General features: G+C 44.2%; 1 protein-coding gene across 1 annotated transcript in view; it reads right to left on the bottom strand.

The window, feature by feature from the left end:
- The window catches only part of TFCP2L1 (transcription factor CP2 like 1), a 37911-nt gene extending 23812 nt beyond the window's left edge, over positions 1 to 14099 (bottom strand). Inside the window, exons 1-2 of the mRNA XM_042784320.1 lie at positions 13915 to 14099; positions 9504 to 9655 (exon numbers count right to left, since the gene is read on the bottom strand). Of these exons, the coding sequence (XP_042640254.1) occupies positions 9504 to 9655; positions 13915 to 13976 (214 nt within the window). The 5' untranslated portion in view covers positions 13977 to 14099. The remainder of the gene's footprint in view (positions 1 to 9503; positions 9656 to 13914) is intronic.
- Positions 14100 to 17823: the final 3724 nt, after the last annotated feature.

Here is a 17823-nt window from a genome sequence, read left to right as displayed (position 1 = left end):
GCTTGCCTTCCCAGCAATTAATTAAACCCTAACCTTAGACTAAGCAATATTCCCAACAAAAGTCTGTGAAAAGAAAAAACACAACTGAGACCTATTTCTCAGAATGGATCCACACAGCACTAGATAGAACCAGCCTGGAAACTGTTTGATTATTAAGCCAGGCTGGTCAATAAAAATTCCATCTAGCAACTTTATATGGACATCCTAAATAGCGCACAGATAAAGGCAAAGGAATGTTGACAGTCAAATGCAGCATGCAGGAGGGGGAGGAAGAAGGAAAAAAAAAAAAAAAAAAAAGCAAGCATTTTCCCTCCCAAATTGAAGCACATCTAGCAGGCAGAAGGATCACCTTTGAAACAGCCAAATGCAACTATTCAGGACATCAGGCACACACGAAGATTTCTCTGACAAGAAAGATTAATGAACCCCCAAGGGTAAACAGGCAAGAGTGACAGAGCATCTGAACTTGCATGCTTGATTGCCCACACCTTTTTAGCTAGACAAAAGCAAAAATAAAACTTAGCATAAGACTTGCTGAAGTGTCTCATGTTCAGACACTCTGCAGGACAGGGAGCAAGGGCAGAATCCTCCTCCCCAGGCCACAAATGGCAGTGGATATTCTGCAGTTGCTTACTGCAGCCTCATTTGACAAGATGCTGTAGGAGATGTTTATCCAGTGGATATTATGAATTCACCAGCTACACAATAGGCCACCCTGAAAGTTCCCACTATGCTAGGAACATGGCAATCCTGCAACGAAGGACCAACTGGGGGCCAGGAAATGCAAGAGGAACACAAGAGTCATCCTGACACTGCAGGCTCGTCTTGCCCCACATCTCATCTTCAACACAGCACCCATTTATAAGCACCCAGAGATGGAGCAGGGTGAATACAGCCAGCCCTTTCCTGGCCATATCTTCCAAGTTTCTGGTATTCAGTGTCCAGATTGTATCCATATCAAGCTGCCCAGTCACGACCAATTCTCAAACTCCTCTTTTGTGTGGTCTCCCTCCAAACTTGCTTGTACTGTGGCAATAAGAACCACAATTTGCACACGCCTTGCTTTAGTATTCACAGTCTTACCCTTTACTTGCCTCCCGACTGTTTCCCTTTGCAGCAAAGCTACCTCAGCTCCACTGTGTTTCCGTACCCATCTGAGTCCAGCACTGAGGATACCTGCCCTACTTGCCACTACCACCAGAGTAGCAAGACTACAGGAACAAAGCAGACCAATTCAACTACTAACTCTACCACCACACCATAGATCTTCACTGTCATCATGTCTCTTCCCATGTTTTTCCTTCTTTTACAATCTGCCCTCAACTCAAGGGGGTTTCTTTGTCCCCTTCTTTCTCTTTCCCTACCTCTTTCTTGTGGGAAAACCAAGCACATGCCTCAAAGCCAAGTTTGCTGGAAGAAAATTTCAGTGCTCATTTACTATATGAACATCTGGCTCTTCCGTACACTTCCCAGACTTCTGAAGATGGTCTATTTTACAGTGGTGACACTTCATAGCTAACAGGCACTAACAGAAACACTCCTCATTTACAGTGGTTTCCATGCAAAAGAGAGGGATGTACATTTAATTCCTCCAAGACTACAATCTAACTTTGAATCAAGGACACAAAACCAGTCAGTAGACAGAGAAACATTCCCATTGCTAACTTCACTGTGTGCACTTGGGCTTCTCTTGCATAGACCTCATCCGCTTTGTTGAACCTTACCTAATCTAAGTCATGAGTTAAATTTTGATTTTTAATACAAATTAGTCAATGAAGAAATGATAGACTTCTGATGGAGAGATGAATAAGTATCTGCCCTGTGAAAATAATTTCTTCCTGTATTTCCACTTCTCTAGCATGTACTTGAAACACCCAGGACTATCTTAGTCACATCTGTCTGGCTCAGAAAACCTCAGCCCCCTCTGTGCAAGTGAAATATACAGGCTTTTTCTGGTTTCAACCTGTTCTAAGTCAATTTGGACAGCAGGTTTTATGGGTCTTTAAGAGTAGCTTTGTGTGTAATATTTACTCGAGTTTCAGATAAGAAGAATGGTCCGGGTGAGGGTGCTGAAGTGGGATGCAGAAGAGCTCAGTGTGATTCCTGACCCTACCCGCCAGCTCCCTCAGATGCCCTCAGGTAAGTCACTTCCTTCACCACGTTTCTGCAGTAAAACTGGGAGAAAGCGAGTCCCATCCCCACACGTGGCTAGTCAATGCCTACCACAGAGCAGGGGAGAAATTGTGATTGGCAACCACCCTATCAAAGCAGAATGTACCTTTGACACTGGTCACAAATGTGGCACTGATCTAGGACAAGAGGAATCTCATCGCTCAAGTACTTGCTGTCTAGTTTCAGGAACATATAATAAAAGCTTGGTAGGAAGCAAAGAGAGGAAAAAAAAGGTGTTTTTTTCCAGCCTCTTTAGAAAAAATATCATGTATTGCTCCAATAAAAAAAGTTGATTATGTCAAAACTACAGTATACCTCAAGCTTCTTATTGCTACCTAAAATGTGATCTTTTAGGACACTGCAAATTAGAGAAAGTTAACCGGAAAATTTCCACATCTTCTCAGATTGATAGGTACATTTATACAAACATCAAATGCTGTAAAATCACAGGCAAAAAATTCACTGTCATTATTACAGGAATCTTGAAGTAGATATGGATGATGGGCGAAAGTAAAAAAGTGACATGGAATGTGAGGAAAAAAAATCTTAGATATTCTCTTCTCACTACACTCAGAGGAACATATGAGCTCTTCCTTCCTTCACAGATATTGAAGATTTATGGAAGTGGGAGAACAAAATGTAATCTAGGGGCTTCCAGTAGGAGTTGTGCTCAGGCTAGAATCCAGAAAATTCACAATCCCATTTGAATTTCATCCAGATGTTAGCAACAGAAGAAAGCATTACAAAAAGAATAGAAAACAGCCTAGTTAAAAGACAACTGAGATTCTAGCTTCCTAGGGACAACAGAAGTCAGATGCTCTACTTATGCAGAGGTGCCCTGTCATCTGAAGCAAGATTCATAGTGAGCTTAGGGATGGTGTGGTTTGGAGACAGGGTTGTTTATCCTGGGCTGCCAAGTGAAGACAGAGCTGCCAGACATATGGGGAAATTGCTGCTAGCACAATTAATGGCTTCAGCTAAGACACCAGAACCTACTCAGAGCTGCCTTCAAAGTCAAGCAGGAGACAAATTCCTTCTCCAAAGACGAAGAGGTGCACCACAAGAACCAAAAACACCAAGTAGTCAGTCTCAGAAATGGGAAAGACAAACCAGCTTTGTCGGCCATTTTTTAAGCCATCCAGACTCAGAAACAGAGCGGAAAGGAGCAGTATGGAACCCCACAACGATCAGGGATGAAGGACGCATAGGTGGGCAGGCACTAGGGAGCACCTGATATTCACAGTCTCACTGACACAAATTCATTGTTGTGCCTGTGATCTCAGGCAAGAGTGGAGGACATGTTCATACAGGAGAGGCTACCAGCAGCAAAGCTCCTTGAAGTACCCAGGGCCTCGTCACTAACAGCAGTGATTGTTAGGAGAAGAGGCAGTTCTTATCATGGGACAAAGCAAAAATATCCCCACAAACAGAGCTATAATTAAACCAGAAGCCCATCCAAGCAGAGACGGTCACAGCCTTCTCTACACTTCATTTAGGCAAATAAAGAATTGTTCCAGGAAAACTACAAACATTCAGACAGTTGTGACCCCATAAAAACTCAATTACGTAGGAGTTAACGTCAATACAAAACAGCTTTTTTCATTTACTGTACATCTCAGTGTCTAAAACTGGGTTCTCCGGCTGTAGAAGATTAGACAACTGAATTTGAACTTTAGACTTTTTAAGGGAGGCAAAGGTCCTTTTTTGCCTTCTCTTGTATTTGATTTCATCTCCCACCCAAGCAATTAACAGTTGGCTTCAAGGTGTCCTCTTCAGCTGCTCATTGCCCAGTGCTTTCTGCACCTTTCTTTGGAAGAGAATGCAGAATGTCTGCAGTGAGTTGAGGCAGGACAACAGCCAGCAGATTTTAAACACAGCACAGCTTAAAGTGTACCAGTTTATTCACACGTGTCCTGAACCTGGATACGTGCCTTTGCACCCGAGGGCTGAAATTTGGGGCTTTCATTTAGGTGTGGCCCAGACTCAAACTAAGTCCATCTTTAGTTTCATGAGGCATCTGTTGCTTATGCACCTCTACAGCAACACTCCCAATATCATCATAGGTCTTCTCAGATGTTAGTGGTTTTCTCTCATGGTTTGGGTTTTTGGTTTGTTTTTTTTTTTCTGAACTGTCTAGGACTGGCAATAAAGATGACTCCTGGAAGACACTGTAAAGCAGAGATGGCCAGCCTTCCTAACCCTAAGCAGCTGTATACTAGAAGTATACAAGTGGCCAAGAACCACAAGTCACATACTGCAGCTCTGGAGAGCTGAACTGAGCCCAGGAAAACTTTACAGGCAGGTGACAGCCAGTTACTGCAAAGCACCACTGGGGGACAGGGCTGGATTTGTCACACAGCCTGCTCTCAGTGACCCTCTGCCATCAACCTTAACCACCCTCTTTAGAGTAATTTAGATCTGAGGCTCTGAGCCAACCCAAGGCTGGTCATGAAACAAAATCATGACTTGAATAACTCACAGTCTACATGTGGTTCTGGCACTACAAGCTGATTCCCTAGGGCAATGACTTTCAGGTTTTTGTGTTTTTCAGCTTTTTGTTTTTTAAAGGAATGATTTTATTTCCTCACATTTGTTAACATTCAGATCTACTGTACAGTGCTTGTTTCCTCCACATTCCTCCTGGTGCGATTTCTGGAACCACCTTCATTGCTCCCATTTCTGTCCATGTTCAAAACTAGTTTCAACCAGCCATGGTCAAACCACACCCCATATGACTGCAGACCATGGAATATGCAACTGCATCAAGCCCTCTTGCTAAAGCAGTGGTTTGTAATATGGTTGCTGGTTGATTGTTTGTTTGAAAATCCCTATCCACAAGAGACACTGAAATAGTGCTAAAAGGCGGGTTGTTCCAAAAACGTTAGGCGATGTTTGTGCTGTAGACTTCTGGACACTAAATCTGTTGACAGACATGATCCCTGAGCAAAGGAGTGATGCCAGAAGCAGCTCCTAATGTGAGGACATCACCTTTACCAGTTTCATGGACTGAAGGTGGAGTGGTGTTAAGACACCATACTAATAAGCCTATATTTTGTCCCATTGGATGAGTAATCCTCCTGAGGTCCAGTAAAGGTCTCAATGTAGGAACTGCCTTAAGGATTAGCAAACTAAGATCATGTTCAATTTGGGCTAGCAGGGCTCTGGATCCAGTTTACAAAGGAATGTGGGAAGGCAGGGAGGGAAGAGATCAGGAAAGACAAGTGTAATGAGTCAGTCTTTGGAAACCAAGCTAAGGATTTGACTCTAGTTACTTCATTTACAGGATGGTTCTAGAGCTGCAGCCAGAGAGCACTCATGGTTTCAAACTGGGGCAGATAAGCCTGGGAGCCTGCCACTGCTGAATGTCCCCAAGTCAACTTAACACAACAGTAAAGCTCACTCCCTTATGTTCCCTCACAAATTCTTCCCCTGCCCTTGCTGAAAACACTGGTCCTTTCAGCTTCCTCCGTCACCCTTGTGAAGAGCCCAGGCCAAAGATCTCTTCCTCAATGTCACTGACCAGCTCTCTGGGTCTATCCAGCAAGAAGCAAGGCTTATGAAAACTTATTATGCTCCACAATCCTTAAGCCCTCTCCCATCCCTCTCCTGTCTGTACACAAACACAGCCACTGGACAACCATTATTCCTAGACCATCTGAAACCCTTTCAGATCTCACCTGAATCTCTCCACTAGTTCCTCAACCTCTGCTATGAAACTTGGCCTTCAGTTTACTACCCAGTTCCTCCAGCTTTCCCCACTCCATAGCTCTATCAGACCTGACATATCTTTTATCCAATTCTGCACACAGACCATCACTGGACCAGTCACGTGTGGAATAAGTGTCTCGGAGTAGAAGCAGAGCTGCCTCACTGTGAAAAAAGGTCAGTTACTGAATGGTGAAGAGCTCAAGTCAGGAAGGAACATTTTGACAGCAAGTGGCAAGAGTCACCCAGCAAGCAGAAAACTCCAAACCCAGTCCTCGCAATTTGGGTAAGCAATCACGCTGGATGTGAATTGCTTTACTGGAGCTGGGACAGCCACTGTGTCTTTGTGTATGCCCTACTAGGAGCCAGCTATGACTGATGCTCTCACCAGTGCAGACAGGTTAGAGGGACATCCATTAATGGAGTTACCCATTTGCTAAAGTAATCCATCACAAATCTCAAGCATACAAGGAAGAAGGGAAGTTTTATGTAACAGTGTTTGGCCAGACCATGATAAGCACAAAAAGAGGGTAAGGTACAAGAGGTGTCCCTTTGCTTACAGTCAGCATAAGGCAATAAGGTGTAGAGAATGATCTAATTTGCTTCAAGAGATGGCTATGGCACTGCAGCTGGGTTACAGTGCTCTGAAGTCAGTCAGCTTTTTGACATGCCATGAGTACTGGCTCCAGAAACCTGGGATGCCTCAAGGTCCCCTTGACATGCCTTCTCAGGCTCATACAACATAATTCTATTAATAGGATCAATTTTCTGTCAGAACCTTCAACTTGCACTTAGCTCCAGCTCAAGCAGGACAGTCGAGATCAGTGTGGCAGCACCTGGGTGAGATTTGCTGGCTTGTGTTGATCAGGTCAAAGCAAAGAGTTGCAGCACTCTCCTCTGGTTTTGGAGAAGAGATGGGAAAACACCTACACAGCAGGTACCTGCTAGGAAAATATATAGCTCAAGAATCAAAAGTGTTTTCCACAAAGAAGCAATGCTGAAAGGAGAATAAAATTTGACTTAATTTTTTGTTTCCAAATAGACACACCTCCTATTTTTTATTCCAGAAGGTCAATGCGGATCGAACATGCTTTTGACACAGATATCATGAAAAAGACCAAATACCCTTCTATGTAGAAGTTCCTAAACAGAAACATCTAAGTGAAATGGGAGGTTACCTGCCAATTCTAATTGATTCTTTGTCCTGGAATTGCAAGACAAATCGTCATCTCTCTTTAACCCCAAGTAGTGTCCTCACTGATAGCCCACCAATAGAAATTAGACTTCCCAGCTCTGACCATAGCTGGTTGAAACATGTGTCCAGCATCCTCTTTTCCCCATAGCTGTAGTTATCGTCAATGAACCCACAAGCTTCTCACAGCAGCTCATGTTCACATGGGAGCAGACTCCAGTCCTTCCTTCCTAACTAGCACAGGCAAGGGATTTTGGTCTAAGGGACTTAGTATCAAAATAGACTACATTTCAGACCAATTTACTCTCAAGGCCTGCCCTTGGTACCAGAAAGGGTCAGTGCTGGGAGCAAGGATGCAGCAAATGATGTGGACTCTAAAGCAACCTGCTGGAGTGGAGCAGAATGGCTTTTAAAGTAGGTACATTGCAAGATCTCAAGAAAAAAAAATTCCGCCTACAGAGATCCTTGAATTTCAAGAGGTTTTTCATGAAACCCAGAGCATCTCAGTGCAAAGCAGAAGACAAATTGCTTTCAAGCTTAAATAAATGAGGCAAGGATGCTCTGGAGCAGGTGGCAGGCAGATGCGGAGCTCCTGCCAAGAGGAACAGAAAGCAGTGAACCATTCAACTTTCAGGAGACACACCACTTTTTACCACTAATCACCCTGAAGAACCTCTAGGAAAAGGTGCTGTTTCCATCCACTGTGACAAGCCAGAAGCACTAAGGAGTGCCTGCTTATTCCCCCAGCCTCTTCCCAACTCCGCCTCACTGCACAGCTTCTGCCAGACTCATCCCTGCTTTGTTCCTCCAGGCCTGTCCAGTCTCATGCTCTCCAGGGTATATTCTGCAAGGACACATCCTACCTTCCCCCTTGAGGGATAAAAGACAGATGCAGAAGATATCCAAGAACTGGTGGTCTGTCAGTGGTCAGTAATGTGTCAAGATGGAGCAGAAGACAACTCCTTGCAATAGTACGGAAGAGAAAGGCTAACAAAACACGATCTATCTGCACAAGCAGTGAGTCTTAATTTGCATAGGAAAACACAGACCGCTCTAGTCACACAGTTTTTTAAAACTCATGGTATTATGTAAAGAGCTAAGTTTTGTCCTACAAGTGTAAAAAAGCAGGCACTGCCTCATGTGTGCTAAAATATTTAGCCATCAACTGCTTTTCACAACAGAAAATATTTTACTCTGAAACATGAAAATGTTTCACAGGAAGATTCATCTCCATCTCACTCTTGATACGCCCTGTAGCACCTCCTGGAGTCTGCTGGGAAAATGCAGTCACAAATATCAAGCATCTTTTGATGTTGGGAGACAACACAGTGCCAGAAACATCTGTGATGTTAGCCTGCAGCACTTAGCTGATCTTTCTATGGGGGCTCCATGGATCTCTACCAGCTAGCATCGCAGATCCAGCAGCCAGTTGCACCCAAGGTCAGAGTCCAAGGGAGGTCAGGGCTCTGCTTTGTACAAGCACTGAGAGAAATCTAGCCAGAGAGGCATCTGAGCGAGCTTTCGTGCTCAGTGCCCAAAGCTTAAAGAGCTGGGACAGTGTCCTGAAGCAGGAAAGGATCTCAGTAACAGAGCAGACAGCCCTCAGCTTGTTGCTAGGCTAATGCCCTTATTTACAACCTGGCAGAAAACAAGCGTTTGAAATTTTCAGCATAATTTGTGCCTGGAGGGGCCTGATCCCCTCCCCGGGACCCATGAGCAGGGGGTGCCGTAAAGTGACAGCCAAACTCCAGCCACAGATGTGTCTGCACGAATTCTGCTAAAGAGGGGGGTAGATTAGGGGTTTGGGGGTGGTATGGAAAACCTAAAGAAAAAGACAGTGCTTGTTTATCCAGGAGTAAAAATTAGTCTATGAGGTCGGTTATAGAGGACCTTGCTGCATTGAAACCCAGCAACTTGTCAGGTTAGGGGCTGAGCTGAGCCACATCACCCAGCCAGTGGGAGCAATGTCACACACTGCCCGGAGCCCGAAGCCCTTGAACACCTGCTAGCTCATCCTCTGGCACTGCCCTCCAGCAGCCTGTGGGGACTTGCAATGTTAAGAGCCCTCCCCAACCCCAAGTTCGCCAATCTATTTAATTAATCTGGTCTTTTAAGATGAAGGTAGGAGGCTGCAGTTTAAGTTGTCTGAGATCAAGCCAATACCTGGCCACAGGGATCTGTGCATGCTACAACACTGCTTTAAGTCAACAGTTAAATCAGTGGTACCTCATTATTTTATAACAGTTGACAATCTGGTATAAAAATGTGAAAAATTAAGTATTCCTCCTGTCCTCCATCCCCCTCCCCATCTCTATCCCTCTTTTTCCCATCCCGCTGCCCTCCCAGTAAGGAACAAGTATGACGTTAAATCTCTCTCTCTCTCATGAATTATTCCCAGGATATACGCACTCCTCCAGTACAGTACAAACCCTACCTTGGTTGAGGTAGGTCAGGGTTTCTTCATGCAGTTTCACAGCAGGCGACGTGGCTGTGCAGAGGACGTACTGAAAGGGTGGCAGTTTGGCATCGTTCTCAGGAGACAGCTGCGGCTCTTCCTGCTTGAAGATCGGCAGTGCAAGGACATCTCTGCAACATACAATTCACACATATTTAATTACAAAGACTTTACGGAATATCCTAGCCTCACTCTGCACTCGATTCTCATGCTCTGAGATAGAGATGGTCTCTAGTAAAACACCGAGTTATGATGGCTAAAAAAGAAATATTTGGTCCGTATAATGTAACAAGGCAACTTCTGCATCTAAGATGTCACTACTGGACATAAAAGAAAGAACACATCATTAGCAAAACAGAATATTTCTGATAATTAATTTATGTTTTTAAACATAAATCAGATTTACTTTTCAGTTAAGCAGTCTTCCTGATGAAGAAAAGAAATATCAAAAATAGGTTCTTCATTCTTGTGGAAGCACATTTGTTTAAGAGTCCCTAGGTTCTCAGATGAAAGCCTTTCAGAAAAAAAAGCAAGAAAGGGCACTTTATCTTGACAGCTGAATGTCAGATTAGTAAAATGTCTTCAAGCAGCAGCCAAGGGTGAGGAGCAGACACAGCTCTGGTATTAAAAAAAAGAGATATTCAGGTAAATGATGGCATGAACTTCTGGATTCATTGACCCGTAACATCTCCTTGCACTCTAATAAACCTCGTCCCAGGGAATTGTATAGTTCTTAAATCAGCACTGTGCTGCCTTCATAAGCACACACACAGGTGCTCAGGAGCAGCTTCATTAGGACCTGCACACAGTCCCAGTCCTCGCTCCTTTACAAAATGTTCATGCTAACCTGTCTGCTGATTTAGTGTCAGACTGATCCCAAGCCACACTAATCCCCAAGCAGAACGGGTATTAGCAGTGGTGAGAGCACAACAGAATGATTAGTACAAAATAAGATGTCAGGAATAAGCATCCTTATCTCAGCATGTCTGATACTGAAGAACCATATTAGCCTTCCCCATGTCGCTAATATTTCTGATCATTGTGTCTACCTACTTAAGGCATTAATATCCTTCCAGATTTGGAGGATTATGTTGAACACAGACAGTTCATAATAAGAAGTGATCTTTTTTCTTCTCTGTTTCCTCCAGATGTGTGAGGACTCAAGATTCCCGTTACAGAGGCTGCAGCTCTGCTTCTTTCAGCAATCTCATATACAAAATGCTTTAAGAAAAACTCTTCAGGAACATGCCAGCATGTACAGGCATGCTCCCTATGGAAAGAGCATTAAGAATTTTTTCCTTGCCTGTTCAGTTAATGATCCACCCTGCGTTCACACATAGCACCTGCAGCCTTGAAGGCTAACCAGATTGAGTGAAATGGTGCAGCAGTTTATAGCAAACTAATGAAGTGCCTGGTTCAAACACAGGTACTCCTACTTATGGCAAAATAAAGCCAGAGAGCAAACTGCACCATTTCAGATACAGACAGCAGAAAAATAAATACCCATCTCTGTTTCCATCCTCTCTTCTAACCCCACCCCGTCCATATTACCAGCTCTAAGGCATCCAGCCCCATTTGCTTACTGGCATTACTGACATAATCACAGTTCTTGCTTAACTGCAGACAGAGATGGTTGGGGTTTTTTTTCCCCCTTAGTGATGATGATTTACTACAGTAATGAAGTGACAGAAATGCCTGCAGTAGATTTCTGAAATAGATAATATTGCTCCACAAACACACAGAGGATCTGATACTGCTCCACTCACCCTGGATGCCAACATTTGCTCTTAGCACACCCGTCTGCACAATGCTATTGGAATGAGCGTTGATTTACAGATGAGAACAGGTTGAAAAACTCCGAAGCCTGAAAGCTTCTGTGGTTGTGCAGAAAACAGCGCACAAAATCTGGCCCAGGTTTAACAGTTAAGAGTGTGGAATTTTTACACCTATTCAGCTGAAACCGTTGAGAAATATAGACAAGGGGAAGTCAAAAATCAAATATTGTATTTCACCTCAAGTTCTTAACAGCGCTACTACTTGCTAGAACAGCTATCTGTTGAAGACTGTAAGCATGGAGGAATCCGTGATTTGGTTTCTGGAAAGCTTTGCCATATTAAAGCAGTGATGAAGCCACACAAGTGAATCTCATATTTATTCCTATAGCATTTGAACTAACAGTCGGTGATATCCTTTTCTTTGGATCAAGCCCTTCTCAAACATTTTACCTTATTAAAAGTGTTTGGAACTTAGAAAGATGTGAGCAACAGATCAAGGCGTAAAATAATTTCTAAGCTATAGGTATATACCCTATATAAGACATCACAATATTTTTTTCAGCTCTCTTCACTCAAGATTTGCAAATCAAGTTTTGTAAAAAGCAGGCTTTTACAACAGTTCCCATCCTTATGGGGAAAGAAAAGGGGCGGGGGGGGCCAACACCCTTAAAACTCTGCCAAGTTTCAGCTTTACACTAAAGTTTTACAGTTCTGATCTTAACCAACAGTTAGTCTGCCTAACTTTCTCCCTTCACAAGTATCTGAGAGTTCAGTCAGCTGACAGAACAGTAAAATACCTACTGGGTTTCCATAAAAATTAATGAAGATTTATGAGGAGCTTTCTGTAGTATTGTCTTGCTATAACTACAAATACCACTGAAGTACAGCAGAATTTACACAGATGTCTCAGATACCCATAAAGCCTTTTTCCTCTTCAAAATACAGTTGATACAAACTTTTCCTTACGGCTATTTCAAGGACTGTGCTATTTCAGTTTCCTCTGTAGAGTCGCTACAAAGAGGTATGGGGAACTTTCAAGAAGGCACAGCTCAACAGAAAAATGACCCTCTTGAAATGCATGTCAACACATTCCCATGGAGAGTGAATTGGCCTGAATTAGAGGTCCCTAAAAAAAACCAGGATTTTATTCAACTCAACTTCTCTGAAACACCCGAGGCCATTGCTACCATAAAACTGGTTTTAAGGCTTTTAGTCCCAGATCAAAAACACCACAGTCACTGTGACAGATACTCATTAAAGCCAGAGTTTGTTCCTAAAACACTAACAGATTACCTTCATACTATCAGCCTTCCTGTCAGACCAGGTGTCCTTTATCCTCCCAGCTAGCATCAAGCCAGCAAAAATAATCTAATGTGTTTTCTGGCCAAGTAGATGAATTTGAATAGTAGGCTCAAGCCTGACCCAGGCTTGGTGAACTACAAATCCACGGAAGTAACAAAACAGCCTGAGCGCCATAAATGCTCCCTAATGCAGAGGCAGTATGCACAAGTGCCAACGCTGATGCTCCTCTGCTACTACGTTCTCACTGCCCTAAACTAACCAGGTTTGCAAGCACAAAGCAAGAGAAAACAAAACTTTTGTTGTCAAAACAGACTTACTAGGATGAAGGGAGGAGGTGAATAACCTTGGATGAAGAAGCAGAGAAGCTGCCAGGAAGCATGAATCTCACAATATTGTATCATTTGATAACAGGAGGTTATTAATTAGTAAAAAAAAAAAAAAAATCCTTTACAAAAACACTGATAGGGAGCAGGAATAGTTAAGATTGCATGTCTCTGTGAAAGGGAAGTATTGTCTGTGTTCAAAGCACTTCGCGGGACAAACTCAATGTTTTCTCAACAGTGGTTATTTGGGGGTACATTTTGAAAGCCAGGCTCTTGGGCCACAGCCAGCTTCTCCACCACTGCAATTCAGCAAAATCGCACTTCAGTGGAGCAGCAGCAATCGACACCAGCTGAGAGATCAGCTTTACATATTCAGAAAAAAAAAAAAAAATCATAAGCACCCAGCAGAAAGGAAACTCCCAAAGTTGTCCACTTTGTTGTCTTTTGGAGGGAGGAAATACGGGTTTGTGCTACACATGCTACAGACTATTGTTTAGCAGCCCTTGTGCTTAAATTAGGCACATTTAATTAAACGCAACTGTGTGGAGGCAGGAAAAAGCTGGTTTAGACAAGTTCAGAAAGTGAAATTCTGAGCTTTTTTACCCATCGTCCTAAAAAGGAGAGAAAGAAACCCCATCCTGAGAAAACTAAAACTGGATGCCCACTTCATTTGCCAACACAGGTTTCCCACAGCCTTTTGACAGCACTTTGCAACTGCCGCACCTTCTCCCTTTGAACTGCGCTACCCAAGCCCTTGAGAGAAGGGAAGCCGGCAAAAGCAATAAAGCAAAACTGCAGATTGTTGTCTAACTCGGCGCTTAAAAAAAAAAAAAAAAAAAAAAAAAAAAAATTAAAAGAGCCCCCATCTCTGCGCCGAAGGGGCCAGCAGCAGCCAACCCCGGCGGGCGGCTGCGGGGACGGGGGACGAGCGCTCCCCCCGCCCCCCCCGTGCCGGGGCCGCCGGGCCCCCCCGGGCGGGCGGGAACTCACCGCAGGTAGCTGCCGGTCGAGTGCTGGTTGTAGTGCTCCGGCTGCGTGTGCCAAAACAGCATCTTGGGGGGCGGCGAGGGAGGGAGGGAGGGAGGGAAAGAGGGAGGGAGGGTCCCCGGGGAGGCCGGGCGGCAGGAGGGGGCCAGCCGGGCTGCCCACCCCGAGGCGCGGCGGGCACGGCTGCCGCCAGCTGAAGCCGCGGCCCCGCCGGCTCCCGGCGCTTTTATGGCTCAGCCCCGGCGGGCGCGGGTTGGCCGGGCCGGGGCGCCGGAGCCGGGCGAGCCCTCCCCCGGCCCGCCCCGGCCCGGCCCGGCCCGCCCCCGGGGCAGCCCCGGAGCGGGGGGCCGGGCCCCCCGAGGGCAGGACGGGGGGCGGGAGGGGGGCCCGAGGGGGCCGTGGGGAGGGCGGGGAAATGCGCCCCCCCCCCCCCGGGTGCCCGTGGTTTTTAACAGCGAGCCCAGAGCGGGGATCCCGGCAGCGCCGGCTGACATCACGGAGGCCGAGCGTGAGATCACAGCTCAGGTTCCTCTGAAGTCCCCGGTTTTTTTTTTTTAACTGAAGGACACTTGGTTGTTTTAACTCTGTGCCGTCTCTCTCTTACACCAGCCTGTGCTTCATTTTAATGGGAACTTTAGGTTGGGGGGGGGGGGTGTGTTACATTTTCCAGGTGGGACAGTGAGGTACAAAGTAATTTGACAGAGGACGTGCAGGACAAGAGTCAGGGACTAAACCCCTAACCCATCCAAAACCCCTCCGCCTTTCCTATGCCAACTCCCCTACTTGGTAAGGAGAAATATGCTTCTCTACCATTTTAAATTGCAGATCCTGATCCTCACCTCCAAGGCTGTCGATACCCATCATTTTCCTAACTCGCCACTCTCAAGACATCTTCCTGCCCCTTCTCATGTTTGACAACTTGGGGAGGGGGAACAAAAGGGTAGAGGGGCTTCCCCATTTCATCATGTCCTACACCAGCAGAAATGGAAACAGACCCTTAATTACCTTGAATCGTTAAAAATCTTCCAATCATTTTGCAGAAGAAGTCTTCCTACCCACAAGCTTCCTGGTCAAATTTCATCTGAGAAAAAGGCAGTTTACTCAGGGTAGCTGTCAGCATATATTATTATATACCGCCATATTTTACAGCCCAGATAGTGGCATTTCACTGTCAGATGAAATTTTTCTTATCCTGCTATGATTATAGAATATCAATACTGTCATAGCACCTATAGATCATCATTAGGTCAAGCCTGAGAGAGAATGACTGTATATATAGTATAACTATAGACATTAGCAGTTCATATCCTGATGTGTCCTGAGGTGAAGAACAAGGTATAACTTGAAGGGTAACGAAGTAGCTTCACAGAGGTGCTATAAGTCTTAAAGTTTTTAAGGCAAATCATTTATATCTGCTTGTCTTAGTTTCAGACTAAGAAATAGCACAAATAAATGTGTCTTTAAGGTAGTTTCTCTTTCCTCTGTTACTATGCAGCTAGACAAACACCTGGTTCGTCCCAACCAAAATGGCTGGAGTTATCTTGTCACTTTTTTATATTCTTAAAAATGTTTAGCTCTGCTCACACAACATTTGAGCAGCAGCAGCTGACCAGACCTTGATTGAGCAAAGTCTGTTGGCTCTTGAACAGAGAAACAAGGCAAAGTTTGCTGAGGACTTCTCTAAACAGTAAACATCCTTCCACAGTTTGAGTAGTTTGCTGCACTGACTGGAGAAATATGAAGTCCAATGTAAGGGTAAATGACCACACTGTAGGAAACAAAGGATCCCATCAAGCCTGGCATGCCAATGTTTTCTTTACTATCTTTCTAGAAAGCAAATATGTTGGTGGGAAAATTACTTTAAAATAAACCCATTCGTTTCCTCTCTGGCTTGTTGTTGAACATAGAAAATAAGGTGAGATCTGCTAATTAATTTTACAGAGAGTCTGCCAGCAGTTCTGTCTTCTAAATCTTCCTGTCCCCCCCATCCCTTTCTTAGCCAAAGCTGATGAAAAAAAAAAGACGTCTTTGTTCTTTGTCTACCTCTCCTGAAAGAAATCTCAGCTCTCTTCTGGTCTAACTCCTGCTCTTCCCCCCAGCACGGAAGTTTGCAGCACCGTATCAAATATCCTCTCCTGATCTTCAAAATCCACCACATCATACAGACCAAGTCCTCCCCTGCTCCCCTCCGGGTCTCCCTTGATCGCACAGCATCTGCTCTTCCTCTTTCCCTACCACAGCCCCTCAGTGAATAAATCTTCTCCACCGCAGCTTTCTCACCCAAACCTCCCTTTGCTCTCCTACTCCCTCCCAGATGAAAGTAATTTCTTTCCCTCTACTGTGCTGATTTCTCTTCATCTCTCTTTTTATATGCTTGTTCAATTGGCCACGGTAAAATGCTTTGCTCATATGATTAAAAGGGATTGAGTGAATGTTTTGTTTGATGGATTTTTCTACTTGAGGTAATGATATGAAGGGACCTCAGGATACTTTTTGTGTGAAGAAGTATTTTAAAAATAAGTATCTTTTCCTGTGCATATTTGTCCCTGGGCACAAAAGTACTGAACCAGTGAGATCAAGCTGGCATAAAGAGGAACAAAATGTTTAAGCATCTAAGTCCTTTTAATTTAAACAAAAAAAAATTAAAAAATTAAAAAACAGACCACACACACACACACACACACACAAACCCCAACAACAACAACAACAAAACAAAAAATAAACAAACAAAAAAAACCCCACAACAAATCTAACCAGCAAACAAAAAACCTTCAAGCATTAATATCTAAACTTTCAGTTTAAGATGGCCCCAAAAGTTTGTTTTGCTGCTTCACCAGTCATTACAATCCCTGTAGCTAACCACTGCATGGAAAACATGTCTGCCCTTCATCTGCTTTGCTGGAGAGTCAAGAGGTTTAGATCAGCCTCTCGGCACTTAAAGCCAACCGAGTAGACTTTGCACTAAAGTGACTGAGATACAGTCACATATTCTGTTCTCTCTCTCCTCTGGGAAAAAAAAAGGTGTTTCCATTAGCCAAGGGGCTAAAGGGATATGAGCATGGGAGCACTATAACACTGCAAAGATGGCTAAGCAAAAGCTCAGGTCGGTAAAAGTAATTAAGCACTTAACTCCCACCAAATTCAAATGAAACAAAGCATCTCTATCCCTTTACGAATTCCACCACAAACATCTGAATTGCTTCTGAAAAGTCTAACAGGAGCTTCTACGCCAGATAAGCAATTTTGCATTCATGACACCCAAAATAAATTTAGTTAAAGGACCAAGGTTGAACGTTATACTGTATGAAAGAGCCTCCAAAAGTTGCCATTAGTGCATTATGGCATTAGTCAAGGTTGTTCAGGGATTACTCCAACTCTCTCTTGATTCATGGGCCTTCTAGTTACAGCCTGTCTGGATGAACTGCAGGGACTTGGGAAGACTTACGGGGATGGTCACCCAAGCACTGAATATGCTTTAAGAAAAAAAATCAGCATGGTGCCTTTTGCATTGCCTCTGTGTGTGTTTTAGCTCACAGGTTTCCAGCCTCTGACTTGGGGATCCTTGGGGTAATTATATCTAAGTAGGCTCTGCAAGATAACCAAGAAAAGTGGCTGTACTATTTAATTTGCTCTACCTTCCCTGGAAAACACTGAAGGCACCAGAAACTAGAAAAGACTGAAAACTCGAGGTTTTAATCAACTGCAATGCTCTGAATGAAGAACAGCTTTTATACAGCCCCTATTGTTCTAAAAGCTGGGCAATCATGGCTTTGCCTTTGACAGGGTTTGGGACAGCTTCCAGAGGCAAGTACAGGCTCACTGACACACACACACACACACAGTGGCTACCACCAGGAGTATGAATGTAGTCTTGGTGTTAGAACAGAGAAGGAGGACACTGAACTGGAAAAG

The sequence above is a fragment of the Tyto alba genome, unplaced genomic scaffold (assembly GCF_018691265.1).
Source record: "Tyto alba isolate M040663 unplaced genomic scaffold, T.alba_DEE_v4.0 Super-Scaffold_7, whole genome shotgun sequence".
Classification (NCBI taxonomy): domain Eukaryota; kingdom Metazoa; phylum Chordata; class Aves; order Strigiformes; family Tytonidae; genus Tyto; species Tyto alba.
The sequence above is the reverse complement of the archived record's forward strand: the minus strand, read 5'-3'. Positions and strand labels throughout refer to the sequence as shown.